We start from the raw sequence: 18,665 nt of genomic DNA, 5'->3' as shown, positions 1-18,665 counted from the left end.
AGTCCTGGACCTGGGAGTGTGGAGCACACACTTCCCCTGATGCTTGTCCATGGTCACTGTGCTTCAGCTAGTGAGTGATAACCCCCATGTCAGCTGTGTTCACATGCAAATGCACTACCAAAGCTTTTCCACAGGTTAAATAGGAAGCATCTACTTTGTAGTCTTCCAGCAAAAGTCATCCTTTCTCAAGGATGCATCAGAAGATAAAGAAAGGGAACATGCCCCCCTGTAAGAGAAGACCAGAGGCTCAAGTATCCAAAAAATTAAAGCAGTGATGCAGGGGTAAGCATGGGCTCAGCCTGCCAGTGGCTGCATCTCCTAGGTGGTGTTGATGCCTCTGCACCGGGATGCGGGGAGCCAGCCTGCCTCACCTGGACAGGTGTGTAGCCTGCTTTCACATCATGTCCTGCTTTGCAAGTTTTTGTTTCTGCTTTTCTCTTCCCGCAGGTACACGCTGCTTCCCAAGGGGGTCCTCCAGATTACGGGACTGAGGGCAGAAGACAGTGGGATTTTTCACTGTGTGGCTACCAATATTGCTAATGTGAAGTTCAGCCGGGAGGCCAGACTCACTGTGTCAGGTTCGTACCAGTAAACACTCTCCTGACTGTCTTTCTGTCTTCTTCTTCCCACTGCTGGTCTGGCCCAGGACAGTTTAAGAGAGCTTTAGGCTAACAGCACTGAGAAGCATCCCTCTGTCCAGCCATAGCACCTTCCTTGTTCTGGATTGTTATTAGTTCCTGCCAGATCAGTCTGTCTGATAGCAGATAAATCTGTCTCTTTGCCTGTAAATTAGTGCCAGTTTCTGGGTAGAGGGAGGACGGTGAGAAAATGAGTTACAGCAGCTTTACAATAAATAAATTCTTTTGGAAATGTGGAAGATTCATCATTTCCTTATGAGACCTGCCCACTCTGGAAGTAATTGCAGCACACAGGGTGATCAATTATTTATCTAATAGGGAAATTATGTTCTGTGGGCTGTTAGCATTGCATTGTGACTGAAGCAGGCTAACCTTTCTTTGGAAGATGAGAAAGAGAAGCCCTGAACACCACAGGCTGAATTTTGACTTGGTTCTCCATCCACATTTGAAGTCAGTGGCTGAAACAGGTTTTCACCTCTCAAAGCTCCAGCTGAAGAAATGACGAAGCCCTATGGTCTCCTGTCCAAAAAAAAGGGCCAAAATCATATACTTGCTGTTTGATTTCATGCTGCCGGAGGTAGGATGTGATGAAGCTATAAGGGCAAACCAAAGCAACCCACATCCACGCTTTGCATGTGCACAAGTTTGGTCTGTTTGTGAAAGCACACAAAATGGCATGTGGAAGTGATGACCTCAGGCACAGTGAAGGAAGGATTAGGGTGCAAATACACTATCACGTTTCCATAGCTGTGCTGCCCTTCACTGACCTGCCCATTGCTCATCCTCCATTAGCTGTCCGTGTGGGACCCAAGCTGATTTCTTGGAGCCCCTTTGAGCAATAACTCATCAGCCAATTTCTTAACCTGATGTTAGATTGTCACCTTCTAGTTAGGCTTTCTTTGTTTGTCAGTCTTTTTAATTTAAAACACTTTTAGCTTCAGAAGTCTCCCTTGATGTTTCAGTAGCTGCTCCTAGTATGAAGGAAGTGGGATGTATTAAGTCAAATCATCCAACACAGCCTGATCAAGCAGCCAGGAGTGAATGACACCTTTGTGCCTTCTTAGAAATGCCTTTGATATGCTCAACCTACTTATATGAAAACAGGACAGCTTGCTTCTCCTGGACTTCAGAGCATTTGTGGGTTACCTTCAGAGAAGATAAGAGTGCCAAAGAAGTAGTCACCTGCAAATTGTGGCTATGTCCTGCTGGCAGGGTGGCCTCTGAGATACAGGACTCCATGCAGGTCTGAACCCCCCCTGAGATGCTGGGTACCCACTCTGGTCCCCTGTGACAGCAGTGGTAATGCATCTGTGGGTCTCCGGTAGGGGACCATCCAGATTCCCGGTGGAAATGGAGATAAGAGGCAAGGGAAGTCTGCACAGGGCTAGTTGGGTGTGTGTTTCTCTTTTAGCTTTTTTTATATGCAGTGAAGGGTCTTTCCCCCGTGAGCTGTGATCCTCCTGTCCATCAGATACACATAATTGCTGGTACCTGGTGGCTGGAGGCTTGCCAGTGTATGCTCATCTCTCGCAACCTGCCTTCACCCTGCAAAAACAGCTGCCTGGCCAGTGGTTGTGGAGTAGGAGACATAACGCCTGTGCCAAGTGGCAGATTAGCCTCTGCCGACTGTAAAAAAGCAGCATGTGTGAAATGGGGTGAAGCTGAGGAGAGAGTGATGCTGTGTATATCAACTCTGATGAGGAAGGAAAGCAGGTTAACTGGTTCTGAAAGACTGGGAGCTTTTGATGCCTGTTACTTATCCGTTTTCTTGATCTATGTGAACAGTAGCCACGTGGAGGGAAAAAAGAACACTAAATTATCAACATGGTGAAGTTCTTTGTGTCAGTTTACCAGTCTGAATTATTATTTCTCACAGGGCAGAAAGCGCTAGTTGTTCTCATCTGACCATCCCTCATTTCAGATGGATATTTTCCAGGTTTCCTGTCTGTGAAATGTTTGTGGTTTTTCTCTTCCTTAAAGCAGTCAGATGATGAATACGGGCACCATGTGTAAGTGTCTGTTGAAGGGCTTGGACCGTGCTTCAGTGACTGCATGGCAGCAGAGCTGCTGTAACGGGACATTTGCATGCTCTCAGCCCATGGAAAACCCATTGCACTGGGTTAAACCTCAGTGAAGAAGGTTTAGGCTCTGTGGTGTTTGCTAAGAGCACACAAGTATCTGTTAGACCAGGACAGTGGGTATGTGCTAGCATGTCAACCCTAGGCTTTGGCACACTGGCAGATGCTATGGCATGCCACAGAGGTAGCACAGGGATGTTGCTTCACTGGTGTGGGTGTTTTATCAATAAATACTGAACTAATGTGAGTGCTGTTGTGCACGTCACTAGGCATGATGGGGTAAGCAGTAATCTTGCAGATCTTTCCATGGCCTCCCTCTTTTGTAGAGGGGTAAAGGGAATGATGCTCTCTGCTCTTCATCATGGCAGGAGGGTTCCCTCTCCTCTTAACAGGGCAGCAACTTCAGCCATTGCTTCACCCACAGAGAAGCACTGGGTCTGCCTCGCCAGGGTTTCCAAACCGAGCCCTGGCTGGGGAGGGAGGAGGGAGAGGATGGAGATGGGCTCTGGGAGCCCGTGCCCTGCAGGGCACTGCCACAGCCTGGTTGGAGAGGAAGAGGAGGGTGGCTGCTTGTGGGGGACGAAGGACCCCGCTTGCAGCACTTTCCTTCCTCTCCCTGGCAGCAGTGGCAGGGCTGCCAGCAGCGAGCAGCACAGATATGTCTTCCAGTCCTACTGATTGATTATTTTCAAGTGCCTGCTTAGTGGAGATGCTCCCAAGAGGCTGCCTGCCTCTCTGCACTGACACCTTTTCAGCATGAGCTGCGGTTCTCTCTGCTGCTGTCCTTTTGATCAAGATCTAACAGCGTGGGCTGGCGACAATCCCGTCCCTGCTAGAGTGCCTGCCACTTCCAGCGGTGCCGGGGACCTCCCCATCCTTGCCGCGGTTGTTGCTGACAGAGTCCCTGGGGACCACGTGCATCATTAGAGCCTTTTTCCCTTTCAAAATAGAACCCTGCCGTGTTGCCCTGAACCCTGTTGTGCTCCAGCAGCACTCCCCTGCCACAAGTCCCTTGTTTTGTCACTCCTTCCTTCCCGATCCCGCATCAAAGAGCTTTTCTGGTTGGGGAAGGAAACGTCCTCCTCAATGGTCGGGCACGGTCAGCCCCTTTGCATGGTGCTGGCATCTGACCACTGCATCCCTGCTGGGTCACCATCCCTTCTGGCCCTGGAGCTGGCACTGCCGTGGGCATTGGGCTCAGCATCAAGGAGGCAGCAAAGCCGTAAGGGACCATTGTGTGGCCTTTGCAGGAGAAGGTGAGCGGTGGTGGAAATGCCACTTCCAGAGCAGGGCAGGGTTTCGCCAAACTCAGGGAGCTGAGCCCACACCTGAAAACCTGAATGCATATTTAGGAGTCAGAGCATAAATCAAAGACTGTGATTTTTTTTTTTAAATTTTTTATTGCCAAAATAGAGTGTTTTATAAATTCTGGTTTGGTCTCAGCTCCCATTTACTGACATTCTTGGGTGACCTTGGACAATTCATTTAATTTCTCTGTGTTTTGAAATATTGAAATCACTATATAATATGATGATAATATTGTATTGTTCTAAGCGTGAACATTTAGTATTGTGATTTAGAACAATAAATCTACATGGGTTTTAAAGGCACTCGGAGGTACTGAGGGGGAAGGTATTGTTTTTCAGATCTCTTGGGGTTAACCAGCCGGTCATATGAATTTATTGTGCATTCTGGTTCTCATCAAAAAATCTGCATTTTATGGCTTGCAGTGAAATGCGTTTAGTGAGAAAGTCAGCTCTTAAGTCACACTGACACGGTGATTTTTCTTGGATTTTGCCCATTTAGACACAACCTCTGAGTCGCCTTATGGCTCCGCGTTTAGCCCCTGTAGGAATGATTAACAAACGAGCTGCTCTGATCTGTGCTTGCCCTTGGACCGCTGCAAAATCCCAGACTAATGCCCTGACCTCAGCCCCTGAGCTGCTGTGAAAGGGTAATGCTAAAAAGTGCCAGAAGAAAAGAGTTTTTTTCTTGGGGAAAAGCCCTTGTAGATGGGTTTTGGTGGATCACTTCTCTTTGACAAGCTTTTTGGACATCGGGAAGTCCATGTACAGGAGTCAGCGTGGGATGGCCCCTACAGCAAAGCCCGGCCCATGGCAGAGCTCAGATCCCCAGCCCTCCCTGTGTCCCTCTCCTGCTCAGGGGCAGATGACCACCCCAAATATTTCTCTCTGCAGGTGTACAGAGCATTTTTGCCAGCAACAGCTGTTAGATTGGTGTAATTCCTTAAACACTGCTTGACCTCAGCATATCTGGAGTATAACCCAGCTCTTGTTGGAAAAGGGGAGAAGGCTAATGCAGAGATTATCAGTGTTCCTGTTTACTGATGGAGAACTGAGAATATCTACTTTTTCCCCTCCTCTCCTGCTTCCAACAGATGAGAGTGAAGGCTGATGGGACCTTTGGCCCAGGGATAAGGCACTTTTTAGGGACTTAGGAGATGCTGGTTCAGCTGTGGTATACCTGACACAGGATGATGATTTTGTCCCCTGGTCTCCTCCTGTCTGGTGAAATGTGGTTTCTTTTGCTTGTCCTGTGCCCGTCTGGTTTCCAGAGTCCTTGTGCCAGGGCTTGATTTTATTATGGGTCTGTGCATCAATCGAGTTTCATTCTTGGTTGCTGCCACTTGGTGTTACTGTAGTGCAAATAAATGATTAGCAATTGCATTGTGAGCAATGATTGTATCATGATTATATCAGAGCAATGGGATGCATCCTCTCCCTGCACCCAGTTACACCAGAGTGGGCCAGGACAGGGGTGCTGTAAAAGGCAGGGAAATGACCACCCTGTGGGCTGCAGTCATCAGAGGAGTTTCCTTGAGTTTCCTCTCAAAAAGATACTCAGCAGGAGTCAGGGACTGGCACCTCCGTTGCTTTCTGTGTCCCAGGACAGGACTTCTGGAGCAAATGACACCAACAGCAAGAGAGGATGCTCACAGAGAGGCAGATTTAGGCACTGTGGACTGCATGGATTACTTTCTGGCTTGAGATGCTCAAGCATCTCAAAGATGCTTGGAACTCCTTCATTTATTTGCATTCCTGTCTGCACGAGCTGTCCTGCAGCTTGTGTCCTCCCTATATACCATGTTTTTCTGGCACATCTGCTCTCTGCAGTTCACAGCATGGTTCCTTCTTTGTGCTGCCCATATCTGGGTCTTAACAGGGCTGCTTTTGGCTGGGACGGTTGGCTGAGGGGTTTTCCCCAGGAATATTCAGTGCACACTTAAAACACATTCAGACGATGTGACTGTCACACAAACATTGTGCTCCTTTTGTTTCATGTACATCTCAAATTTATTGATGATTACCCCAGCCACATCATTTGTACTTAGAGGATGCATGAAGCCCTCGGTGTTTCCATTAAACAAGAGAGAATCAGACACCTTTTAACGATGATGCTGTCCTTGCAGGCTCGCACTCCACCGTTTACAAGGACCCCATGATTCTCGTTGGTCCAGAGAACCTCACACTGACGGTGCACCAGACCGCTGTGCTGGAGTGCATTGCAACAGGCAATCCCCGACCCATCGTCTCCTGGAGCCGCCTAGGTAAGCCCTGGCGGTGACCAGGATTTCCTCCTCCTCCTCTCTATAACTGTCACCTGGGAAATAGGTAGGTGCCACTGACTATTTTATGCAACAAGTGATTCACCCTTTCCCTTCCCACTGAAGTTGTAGGCTTGAAGTGCTTTGCATCCTCGTGCCTACACTTTGGTTTTTCTTTCTGCCAAGATCCTGTTTTTACCTGTTAGAGAAATGGGTTGGTTAAGCCTGCAGACATTTCATGAAAGGTGATAATTTTATCTTTCCTCGAGTGACAGCATCTTCTTCAGCTGCATCAAAAACACCGCCATTGTTGGCCTAGACAAGCAAAATCCTACACAAACACATCTTTCGCATAAAACAGACTTGAAAGAAACTCGCTGCCTGTTCAGGGAGTTTTAAAAAAATTTTGAGGGGAAGAGAGTGTTTAAAGTAACGTGTCTGAAGCTGTGAAAAAACAAACACTTGCTGCTGGGGTCCATGATATTTTTTTAATCAGCATGGAAACCAGAGGCAGTGTCTGATGGCATCATACAAGCAAGGAAGGGCAAAGTGCTATCTTTCTCCCAGTCTGAAAGCAAGGGTTATTTTAGGTTCTAACTTTGTGATAGTAGCTCAGAAACGATTTTGCTCGGAGCAACACTTCCATTGCCCTACAGAAATCTGTGCTGGGCAAAGAGCTAATGGCTTTTGTTTTATCTTCCGGAGCTTGTAACTCCACCTGTGTGCACTGTGGGGTTGTGTTCAGTTAGTATTTCCCAAGCCCTTGTGGTCTGCGAGGTCACGTCATTTTGGGGATGCTAATCTCCCTGAGTCCCCAAAGGTGGCTGTGAAGCACAAACAGGGGTAATCCAGCTTCATGGAGCTGTGCTGGATGTGGGACTTCACCCCTGTGACTCTCCAACGGTCAGGGTCCAGCTCGTGGAAAGGGTGACTTCCCACTCCAGAGCTGTCTGCCAGGGGACGAGGACACATATCCAGCATCAATCGCACGATTTCTCCATGTTTGATCTCCTGCTTGCATCCTCTGGTGGCTTGTAAAATCAGCTTGTGTCTGCCACTAGCTGGTTTTTTTTTTTTCCTCCAGAGCCATAACCGTCAGATTGATGCTGTTTTAAAAATTCCCCAGGTACGCTGTATCACTGTTTTGGTTCTCTTGGACACAAGGCGGCTCTATGTTAGCGCTCCACTATAATAAACTACTTTATAATTGCCTTAATTATAAGTGCTTATTACCTTCTTCAAAACACTTGTCTCTATAGAGCAGTGCAATAATGAAGATGTAATAGCTTCATGTGATGTTTGTCTGGATGGTCTGAGCTCAGCATTGCCTTCCACCAAAAATAAATACCCTCTCCACACTGCTTTGCAGCACAGCAGCAGAATTAGAGATATTGAATGGGAAAGAGATCCCGTTATTTTCCCTCCCCTTCAACAGGAATGTTTCCTGTCCAAAGCATCACAAGATCTTGTTTAGTATTACACCGATCTCAACAGCGATGTGGCGTACAGGCTCTCTGATGAGTTGGTGGGTTTGTCATCTCTTTGTAGCCATTGCAGAAGTGCTTTCATGTCTCCATGTCTGTGTGATCAGGAGGAGGGAGAGGGGTTTATGCTGGACAGGGAAGTCCTCTGAGCATCTGTCATCTGTACATGTGGTTTCCTCTTGTGTAAAGGTGGTCTTCCTGAAGTTCCTCCTACAGAGCTGGTTTAGCTTAAATACCCAGTTAATTTACTCAACTTAGAAAAAAACCCCTTTAATCCACTCCCAGAAATAAAAAAATCGTGGCCACAAAATCTTAGAGAGATGCAGCTGCTTTAGCAGTAGGCCTGACTTAATTTAAACAAAAAAAGTCAATTTTATGTGAACATCTTTCTTGCCTGGTTGAAATAAAGAAGAGTCGTGGCATTGCCGTGGTGCTGGCTCTTTGCACAGGGATGCTGCCGTTTTGGAGTGTCTGACTGAACCCCATTGCTCACAGTTTTGATGTTGTGGCATTTCTTCTATCAGAAAGGAGCAAAAGAACAATTTTGCTTTTACAGCTTTCTGGTGCAGGGGAAAGCAAGCCATAAACAATATTTGCACTTTTTGCTTTGGCTTTGCTAAAGCCTGGGTGGTTTTCAGTGGGAAAGGCATCTATATTTTGCTTGAAGGAAATCATTCAAATTCTGGGCCAGTTTTTGAGTGTCACACAATCAATTTTGAATTTAATTTCCTTGGGAATATGTTGTAGCCCCTGACCACAAACAGAATTCCTGTGTCTCACCGTGCATGAAATGTCAACATTCATTAGAGAGCAGGCTCTGAGAGAAATGTAAAATCATTAAGGGTTTGTTCAGGGAAGATAGGGCTTTTCCTTTCAGAGCTGCGCACTTCAGGCTTGGACCTGTATGTGTGCACAAATGAATATCCTGGGCACTTACTGCAAAGCCTTTTGAATGAATGACGATTTTAATGTATCCTTACCCTTTAACTGACAGGCCACTGAGCTGGCCTCCATAAAAGGTACCAAGGCAGAATAATAAACTATTTAGAGAGATACAGAAAAGTGAGGCAGGAAAGAAAAGACAGTGATTATCTGATAGCATTATACAGAAGTTGTCAGAAAGGGTCGCACAATGGGAAGGAAATTACTAAAGAGGGAGCCATTCAAGAAGTAAACTATACAACAATTGTAGGAGCCAATTAATTGGTAACTTATTGGACACAGAAGCTTGCAATAGGTGGCTGACTGGTTGACAGGAGCACCGTTCCTGTAAGTGTTTAGAAATAATAGAGTAAATTTCACCACTTCACATACTGAATAGTCAACTGTTGCAATGTACTCTAAATATGCTAATCCACAGTGCCCAGTGTCCGCCGGAGCAGGAGACCCATGTGTCTAAAAAGTGGAAGGCTACTATGGCACAATACAAAGAATTCACAAAAGACCTAAATGATCAACATTAGAAAGTTGTTACTTTCTTTCTACTTGCTACTTATAAAAGAAAGGCGTTCGTGTTGTTGCATATTCATATCGCCTGGCACGTTTTAACGGGTCTCCGTAATTGGTGCCGGTGTGCCAATCACTTGGTTAGCAGGCGGGAATGGACTCCATAAAGCATCACATACACCTTGGAAAAATAAATAATGTGGCTCCCAAACCGCAGGCATCTTTCATCCAGACTTCACCCCAATGGGGAACCTGGAAGCCTCTACTTGCCCATAGCCAGAATATCTTTTGGGAGCATCTCCCATTTGGAGAACCGTCTCCTTTATTAATGGGTTGCCTGGCTGCTCTTCACAACCAGCTGAACCTCCCCCTTCTGCCCTCATCAACTGAGGATCGACAGAGAGAATCTGTCAGACATTTCCACCCAGACTGGTTTGTTTTCAGCCCTCAAATTTTCTGCTTTTGACTTCGTAAAAGGAACTGTAGAAGGTCATGTTAAATGAGCAGCAGTTTCAAGCCTGTGTGGGTCCTGAGAGCTTTGGGAACTGAGCAACAGTGTTAGCTTTTGCAGTCTTTCAGATCTCCTCCATGGAGAGATGACTTCGTGATGGCAAGTGATGCCAGGAAGGTGGGTTTTCAGGGTTTGGATCCGTTGATCCAAGCCACTCTTCAGGTCTCTGTGTAAGGGAAACAGGGTTAAAATAGATAGCAACCTTTGCAAAGCAGGTGTGAGACATCAGTCCCCCTGCACAGCGCTTCTGAAAAGTGCTGAGCTTTCAGGATGCAAGGAATTTCTTGTGTAAATACTCTGTATTATTTATATGTGTTGTCAGTGTTACTAAGTTGGACTTGATATTAGCTGAAGACCTTCCAACTGAACACAGAATGGCTCAGGTTGAGTGAAGCACAGTACAGTAAGAAGGATGGAGCAGGCTGGGAAAGTAGAGATATTTCTCTAGAAGCCCTTTTTGGTGCTTTTTGGAAGGGAGGAGTTGAGTAAGAGGCATATAGGATGATCTGGCACAGTGATCTTTGCTGGCTGTTAGAAGTGGCCACAGTCTCTGAATCAAATGGCAGATCTCCTGAGGTTTCTGAGCTGGAGAGCTTTGTTCTTCAGGGAAATGAAGGATGCTTGGTTGACAGGAGATGTTTCTTTAGACCACCACACCTCTAATTAATAGTTGCAGCTAGTGAGATAACTGAGGACGTATCGATGCTGGTATTTGGACCCAGGTGCAGGCTGGGTCTTTGCATGCTTAAATTATGTAGCATGTTATAAATAATACAGTAAAACTACTGACATTCAAGTCACATTTCTGTGGTATTTCTTAAGGCAATGATGTGATGAAGCATCCAGGTATGGCCACTTTGCACCTTCACTGGTCCCATCCCTCCCTCGAGAGAAAGATTTGATTTTTACGCCTGTTGTAAATATGGACTTCCAAAAGGTCTAATTTAAAAGATGAAATCAAGTTCAATTTGAATTTAATTCAGACCTCTTTACACTTCAGTTCAAATGATGTTTGAAAGGAATGGTTCCTTCTTATTGCTCATTAAATGTGGGACAGGTCATGTTTTACTGTCCTTTTTATGGCTGAGCCATTTACTGCTGCAGTGGCTTGGCCAGCTATGTGATCATTTAATCATTTAATGACATTGTTTTTCTCTCTCTGAAAGACCTGAGCATTTTTCTTTGCAATGCAAATAATGAAGTGGTCTGGCATTGCCTGCCTAATGAAGCAAGGAAACCTTTAAGTTTAAAAATTTCCTGAAAAACAATATATAAAGAGCATAGCAGGAGATATGTGAAGTGCTTTGTAGCTTTCAGTCCTTCTTTTGCCGGTGTTTCCTAGCAGGATGCTGCCGTTCATCTGAAATGGGATCCCTCACTTCTATGGCCCAGGCTTGAGAGCTGATGAATGTGCGCTGCTCTCACTAATGCTGCCAGAGACACTTGCTCTCCGTCCCATCACGTGCCTTTCCATGGGGATCCAAGCACGTGCTGAGCAGCAAGTTGCAAAGTGGCATTTCTGGGTTGATGGTTATTTTGTCCCTCTCCTTGAATGCTGCTTTGCCTTCCCGTTTTTCCAATCTATCCCAGAACCTGTTGGTTATGAATGGCCCAAATCCTCATAATATTCTTTATTATGCAAAGCATGATATTACAGCTAAAGCATACGATTGCAAGATAACTTTTAACTAGCCCTGCATGCCTGTCTGTGTTGAAGCATGAAGCCTGCCCGAGGTCAGGCATGAGCCAGGTCTCTGTCAGGGGCCGTGTTGTTGTAAAGCAGAGCCTATGAAGGAAATCCTTGGGGGTAATGGGGTGTCTCAGGGTGACTGCAGCAACTGCATGGCAACTTGCGTTTCCCTCTGTGCTTTTCATGAAGGTTTCCTGTTGCTGGATTACACCAGATGCAGCCACTGAAGTGGTTCTGTGCTGTGAATATTGGTAACCAGCCTGAGTCTGAGGTCCTTCAGCACTAAATGTCCTTGGAAACTGTTCTGCCCACTGGATGATGATAGATTTTAAAGCAGGTTGAACAGCTATCACCTAGCATCTCTCAGGAGGTGGCCTACAGGAGTGGAGACCAGCTAGAGCATCTCAGATCTTTCCCCATGACCCACTGCTTCCTACAGAGCAGTTCTGGTTTTATTTGGCTTCTTCCATTTCCTTAGCAAGATTATGGCACAGACCAATAGAGCTCCAAGGAGGAATTTTTCAGATTAATTTTTCCTTTTACTAGCCACAACTTTGAAGCACAAGACACAGGCTCTTCTGCTGTTGCAGAGCACACATATATGGAGGGCTTGTAGCATGGTCAGGTGGGGAGATCACCAGGGCTGGTGCTTGCTTATCCCATTTCTGTAGGTTCTTTAGCCTTCTCCATGAGCAAAGGCAAGAGAGGAACTGGATTGCCGTTTCCCATCTGATGAAGTGTGCTCTTTTAACTGCTCCTCCAGTAAAACTACACCTCTGCCTTGCCCCTCTGCTCAGACACCCTGACACATGCTAGGACTGATTTAGAGCTGCCTTTGTCAGACAGTGTCTTAAAACACAAACCAATGAAACAATAAAATGCAATAGCCTGATACTAATGAAACACATTGTAATTAGAGCTGGCTGGGAACTTTCCAGTGAAAACAGGCTTTGTTGGAAAAAGGTGAATTCACTGATACTGAACTATTTCATGTTAAGCGCTTCAATTTTGAAGACCTTGTGCTGGAGCCCAGGCATGGTTTTTTGGAAACTTCGCTGCTCTCCAGCCAGCCTGCCTCAGACCTAGCACTCAGGATGGAGGCAGCCCTTTCCAGTTGCTCTTCCAAGCCAGAGCAGCTGAGCAGATCTAACCACCAGCTCAGAGTTTGGCTCCTTGGCCCTGAACTCTTGTGTGTTCAAGAGCTAAGGAATCGAAAATCCAGTGTTCACCTAGTTTCCAAAGCCACAAAAATCCATCAAGGGTTAGAAGGCAAAAAGGCATAACTTCTGGCTCAGGAAATCACCAAGTCATAAATTGCTGGTGTCTGGGAGAGTGCATCAGGGAAGTACTGCTGTAGGTTGGCTGGTCTCCTCCCCAGAGCACCTCTGTTTGGAGCAGGCTGTTGAGCTGGTTGGATCCCTGATCAGTTAAATGTAAGAAGCAGATATGATTTAACTCAGTTTAACTATTCTGTTGAAAAGTGTTCTGGGTGCTTCATCTTGATCTGAATGGGTAGCTGAAAGCTCTCACGTCTCCTGTGATGATGCCTTGGTTTTCCAAGCAGCACAAAGTGTGGGTTTGGGCAAACCCCTGAGGATCCTGGTTTTCTCCAGAAGCAGTTCTGCTAAGAGCATCAGCTAAAACCCACTGACTTTACTTGGCAAATCCCAGTAACAGAGCATGGCACCACTCCATAAGTGCTTAGATTGGACCTCACTGTGGACCTCACTCAAAGGTCCAGCATGTCACTCTTACTCTTTTCCCTTTCTTTCAGATGGCCGACCAATTGGTGTGGAGGGGATCCAGGTACTGGGGACAGGAAATCTCATGATATCAGACCTCACCGTGCAGCATTCTGGCATCTATGTGTGCGCCGCGAACAAACCCGGCACTCGGGTGCGAAGGACTGCGCAGGGCAGGCTCGTTGTACAAGGTAAGCAAACCTGGGCCTTGGGGAGCGGTGATGCCCACTTCGCTGTGCCCTCTGCACAGGCTCTACGTGTCGCCTGAGCACTGTGATGGGTTGGACAGATGCTGACTTTGCTTCTCTGATGGTATCAGACAAAGGACTTCTTCTCTAGACACATGGTTTTCCAGGTGGGTGTATGTCTCTGTGTCCCACAATGATGAGTGGCAACCAGGTATCAATCAACTGAGGCCTCAGCTGCATGGGTTGCAATGGTTTCCCACCCCATCACAGGCATTTATCTGGCTTAACAGGCACCAGTTGTTACTTGTTATCATACTTGTACATCTCAGCAGAAAGCCTGGGCTGAATTAATCAGCCAATTTAATCTCTCACCTCTGCATGGTCCTTAGTGATATGGGGACATGGGCACTGCTCTCCTATTGGATCCTTCTGCATGATAGATATCGCTCCTGCAGTGATATCCAGGAGTGGATATCACTCACAGAGTATTGCTCTCCAACTGAAATGGCACCAGTAAGTCTAAAACCATTTCCAAAAAGTCAGTGAGAATGTTTTCTTTAGCAGTCAACACTGTATCTGAGCCCCTTGCCATGACATGAGGAAAGCACCGTTTGGGGGCCATGCCCCAGAGATGCAGGTTGCTCCCCACAGCAACTGTCTTGAAATGCCACTTGTAAAGGGTGATTCAGACCAGAGTAGAGGTCAGCACTCAAGAAACCAAACAAGTCCCCTCCACATGCTCCTTGCGACCAGTCTCCATGGTGAGGGGAGCCAGGCAAGTATTTCAGAAGGCAAGCCCAGCTGGCAGTGTGCTCTGAATGGCAGTAATCCGCCCCTGATTACAGGCACTCACCTCCTCGTCAAGCTAGTCCACTTAAAGCATCTCGCGCTCTCATCAGTTCACTCATTAACCATTGACTGATGATATCCTGAATCTAAAATTATACACCTCCTGCCGGAGCGAGCTAATTGAACCTTTCATGCTGGTGATGGGGAAAGTGCCCTGCTCCAACCTTGATGCTCACCTGACAGGTCCCAGGAGTCACTGGCGGTGATCTGGCACCACACCGCTTGTGTAGCAGCCATGGTCCCTGGGTGCTGGCATCCCTTTTCCCCTTTGCCTTGGGAGCAGCAAGGAGCAATGTAGAAAGGGTGCTTATACAGGGCTGGTCATGCCTCCTGAGTCCCTGGTGCTGATCAGACATGAGAGGAGGTGAAAACTCACTGTTTCTTTTGTTGTTGGATTTCTGGGTGAGCAATGCAACGAGGGGGCCTCCCAGCTGGCTGGGGATGGGCACAGCTCTGAGTCCCCTTATTAAGAAACACCAACACAGGCATTAAGAACAACCTCACTGTACTGACACAAGTCCTTTAGAGCTGCTGCAGGACAGCTCTGCACGTGGTACATGTAGCAGAGGTCTACTAAACCCAAATGCCAAGCTGATGTCCAGGAGGCAGGCAGGCAGACCTGAAAGAAAATACTTGGAAAATCTATGAAGTTGTAAAAATAGAGCTATTGAATACTGTTGACTGCTCCTGTTAGCAATTGGATGAGAGGGGGAAAGGCAGCACAACTTCTCATTGCTACAGATCAGCAGTTTTCAGTCTCTTCGGAGATTTGAACATTAGCTCCTGAGCAGCTGGTCTAGTGCTGGAGTTCATCTGGGGTAGAATTACTGTGGATTTTCACCCAGGGAACCAAGATGAGAATTTGTCCCTAAAATGGTAGTCACAGGGCCATTGGAGCCCAGCCTCACTGTGGAATGCTTCTGCATTCAGCATTAGCAGAGAAGTTGGCAGTGGTATGGAGGATCGTGGCCACTGCATCCTTGGTGTAGCCCTTAGACATGAGCTGCAGCATCCAGGACCCCAACCGGTGTTGCCCATCCATAAAATGCTTCATGTTTTTCTGGGGGCTGCCATTCCCCACGGAAGGTAGCCGTGGCCAGACCCTGGCCAGGCAGCTGGGCTCATCTCAGGTTTGTTCTGACTCCCTCTGGAAGCAGCTTTTCCTTCCTATGAATCTCATTTTGCCTAAATTTTCCAGCTGAGAGGTACAAATAATTGCTGTTCAGGTTTGTCTGGGAAGAAAACAGCAATAATGACTGACATGGGAGACCGTGGGTTTTATCTTTGTCGAGATGTCAGGGATGCAAATTACATCCGTAAAGAGAATAAAAGCAAAGAGCAGGCTATCAAAAGCCTGGTTGGAGAGGAAGTTAGCACAGGGCTAGGACAATACAGCGTCCTCAAAGCACGCCAGGCCAGGTACTTGCTGCCTTTATGCAGGGGCCCTTGAAGTGCCTGGAGGCACAAATTAACTTGCCCCACGTCTTTTGAAGGAGGCTCAGTTTTATAGGTGGGAAACTGGGGGAGAAAGGGCGATGTTTCCTGTTGTAAGGCAAGGAGTTAGCGGGAGGATGGGACAGAGACCACGTCCTCCCTCCTGCTGCCAGGGGTGGTCCTCGTCCCCATCCCAGCATCCACATGGGCAGAGGTGTCCCAGCGCAGGGCTCTGTTCTTGCTCTGGCAGTAATGTCCTTTCCCATTGCAGGCTCTCCTTCAGATCATCTAATGCCGTCTTATTATCTTCCTGGGAATTCCTCCTCCCTTCAGAGGAGAAGGCGTCAATCCCCCGCTCCCTCCCTTCCTGCCCTCCCCTGGCCATTTAGGCTCCTTTGATCTCTTTTGTAAGGTTCTCACACAAGAAAGTTTCCATTTTCTCTTCAGATCCCGACACAGCCATTTGAATATTGCTTTGTGCCGGGCTGCAAATGAAAGTCTCACGGGGGGAGTTGTCGAAGGGCCGAATGCGTCGCCGGCTGAAACGGAGGGTGTGCGTGCGTGTGGTGCAAGGGAAGAGCAGGCTTCGGTGGCAAGGAAAAAAGAAAAAATCAAAGCGCTTTCTCTCTACCTCCTGTGCAATCTTTTGTGCTTTATTATGTGTTTGGTGTCATAACAAACTGATGGGCTGTGAATGGCCAGATGGTCACCAGTGTTCTCCACTCCACGCTTCATTTCCTCCTGAAAGCTATGCAGAAAAATGAGATCCCATCTCATAAATGAGTGCCCATCTTAAGGACATGTTTTTGAAGGCTCTGCTGACAATGACTGCCTTGTTCGCCTTGCTTTCTGCCAGCAGAACCGGGCGGCGCTTCTTGGTCCAGCAGATCTGGGCACCGCTGCGTTTCCTGATGTTTCTTCCATCGTTCTTGCTCGCTGGCATTGCAAACCTTGGCTGTGATGTTGAATTCATCAGCAGATGTATTGCAGTTGCTGTGTTTTAGGCTTGGCTCTGTGGCACTTGGTTTGTCCTCGAGTTTAGCCCTAAATTCATGCTGCAAAAACAGCTTCAGTACATGCTGCGTGGGTCAGTGTGCCCCATGGAGCAGTTCCCTTCCTGCCCATGTTTTCCTTCTCAAGAAAAGCCACGACACAGGGACAGGTGGGCACTTGGATCTCATCCATTGGGATGCTGGAGTGAGCTGGGGTGCCTGAGCCCTCTGGAGCATCCTCCCAGGAGCATGCCAGTAGGTGACATAGGAACACGTCCCACTGCTGTGGAGCTCCAGCCTGCACCTTGCCAGGACAAGAAGTTCATGATACCTACTGAGGGCTGATGGACAGCCTCCATGACGGCCTCCTTGAGTGGTCTCTGCCTGTTTCCCAGGGGACACAGTCACGGGTTCCATCTTTGGCCCCAGCAATCCCACCAGCTCTACAACTTAACTATTTAAGTTACTTATGTAAGCATCTGGGCATCCTCTGTAGTCAACGGAGAGAAGCCAAGTGGGCAGCAGTTCTTTTTCTTAAATCTCCTGTCATCTGATGCCGTGCTTGACTGACTTCCCTGTTGATCTGTCTTCTCCTTTATACCCTTATTGTAGGTTCTGGTAGCCAATTTATGAGGTTTTGTTGTTTCCATGTTATTCTTCCTTCTCCTCACCCCAGCCTCCCTCCCTCACCCTGCCACTCTGGCTCCTTGAGAATTAATGTCAGCTTTGTACTGAGGCGCAAGGGGCAAGGATTCGTCTGGCACCGGTGCATCAGCTGTCAGTGCTCCCTGATCCTTAGGACAGCCTTTCTCAGTGAGCTGTCGGGCGCTGCAATAAGCACTGCACTGGAAACTCATGGCAAGGGCAGCGAAGCTCACTGTTATCTTGCGGACACAGTGGTGGCTGATCACTGCTGAGATGAGATGTCCCTAAAGAGATGGAGCCTGTCCAGGTCTCTTACAACCCACTGTTACGGTGCATCTTCATGCTATCACAGTTTGTTGAACACAGTAAAAGCTATTGAAGCTCTTCATTAACGATTCCGAGAGTGGTATTAAGCGTTATTGCTTTTTGATACCAATGTCACGCCTTTAAATATTCATTAAAACTGCATGATCCCCTCCCTCCCATTAAGTCCTGAATAATCAATGCTCTGGTTTCTTCATACTCCACAAGCCAGGGCTGGATCCTGCCAACTCCTCCTTGCCAGGTTTGAATCCTCTGCTCTTAACAGTGATCTTCATTAATATCTTCGTTAAGATCTTCACGGAGGACTGAGAACTGCTTCCTCTCGCTGCCTGCGTTGGCCTTTTGGCATGTAGTGTGGAAGGGGGAGAGGCGTTCAGGCCACTGTGCCTCCGTGCAGGGTGAGATGAGCACTGACAAGATGCTCTATTAATTATGAATGACGAGGGGAGTAGAGGGCTGGCAGCAGGCAGGGCTTGGCTGAAGGCAGGGCTTTGCTGCTTCTCCTTTTCCACTAACCCAGGGCCAGAGGTGGCAAACTCTCAGTTCCTGTCAAAATCATTTGAAAAGGCAGGGAGAGGACCTGGGAGGAGAAGGGCAGACGTTCTTCTGCCCAGGAAAGGAGCCATTCGCCCCGAGACCATGCACCAGCAGCCATCTCAGGGTACCCTGCCTGGGGACGCTGGTACGAATACCGAGTCGGGTACACCCTGGTCCGGGGTAGCAGAGGGGCATCTCCTTGCAATGACGTCTGTCCCCATGTTAAGACCCTGGTGGCACCTGGACCATGTCCTTCCTCTGATGCTGTTGGAAGCTGGTGATGGGGACAGGAGGAGCAGGAACAGCGGAAGGACATCCCATGTCTTGCAGCAAGGGATGCCACTGAGCAGGGACAGCTCGACACAGTGGAGGTGGGAGCCGTTCAAAGGAGTGGCCGCCAGCTCCCCAGAGAGTTTAAGCAAGTTAAACAGGGGCTGGGGTTTTGATCTGGTTGTGTTTAGCAAGACAGCGAAGAGGAGGGACAGCGGAGGGGAGCAGAGACCCGAGGAACCCAAGGGGCCGCGGTCCTGAATAGCATCGCT

The 18,665-nt window shown here is 47.7% G+C and overlaps 1 protein-coding gene across 1 annotated transcript in view; it reads left to right on the top strand.

Moving 5' to 3' along the window:
* Positions 1-18,665, top strand: part of IGDCC3 (immunoglobulin superfamily DCC subclass member 3) — a 111,090-nt gene that overhangs the window by 64,764 nt on the left and 27,661 nt on the right. Inside the window, 3 exon segments of the mRNA XM_030014937.1 lie at positions 448-578; positions 6,147-6,284; positions 13,187-13,345. Of these exon segments, the coding sequence (XP_029870797.1) occupies positions 448-578; positions 6,147-6,284; positions 13,187-13,345 (428 nt within the window).

Source organism: Aquila chrysaetos, chromosome 5 (genome assembly GCF_900496995.4).
Source record: "Aquila chrysaetos chrysaetos chromosome 5, bAquChr1.4, whole genome shotgun sequence".
Taxonomy (NCBI): domain Eukaryota; kingdom Metazoa; phylum Chordata; class Aves; order Accipitriformes; family Accipitridae; genus Aquila; species Aquila chrysaetos.
This window is presented reverse-complemented; position numbering and strand designations above follow the sequence as displayed.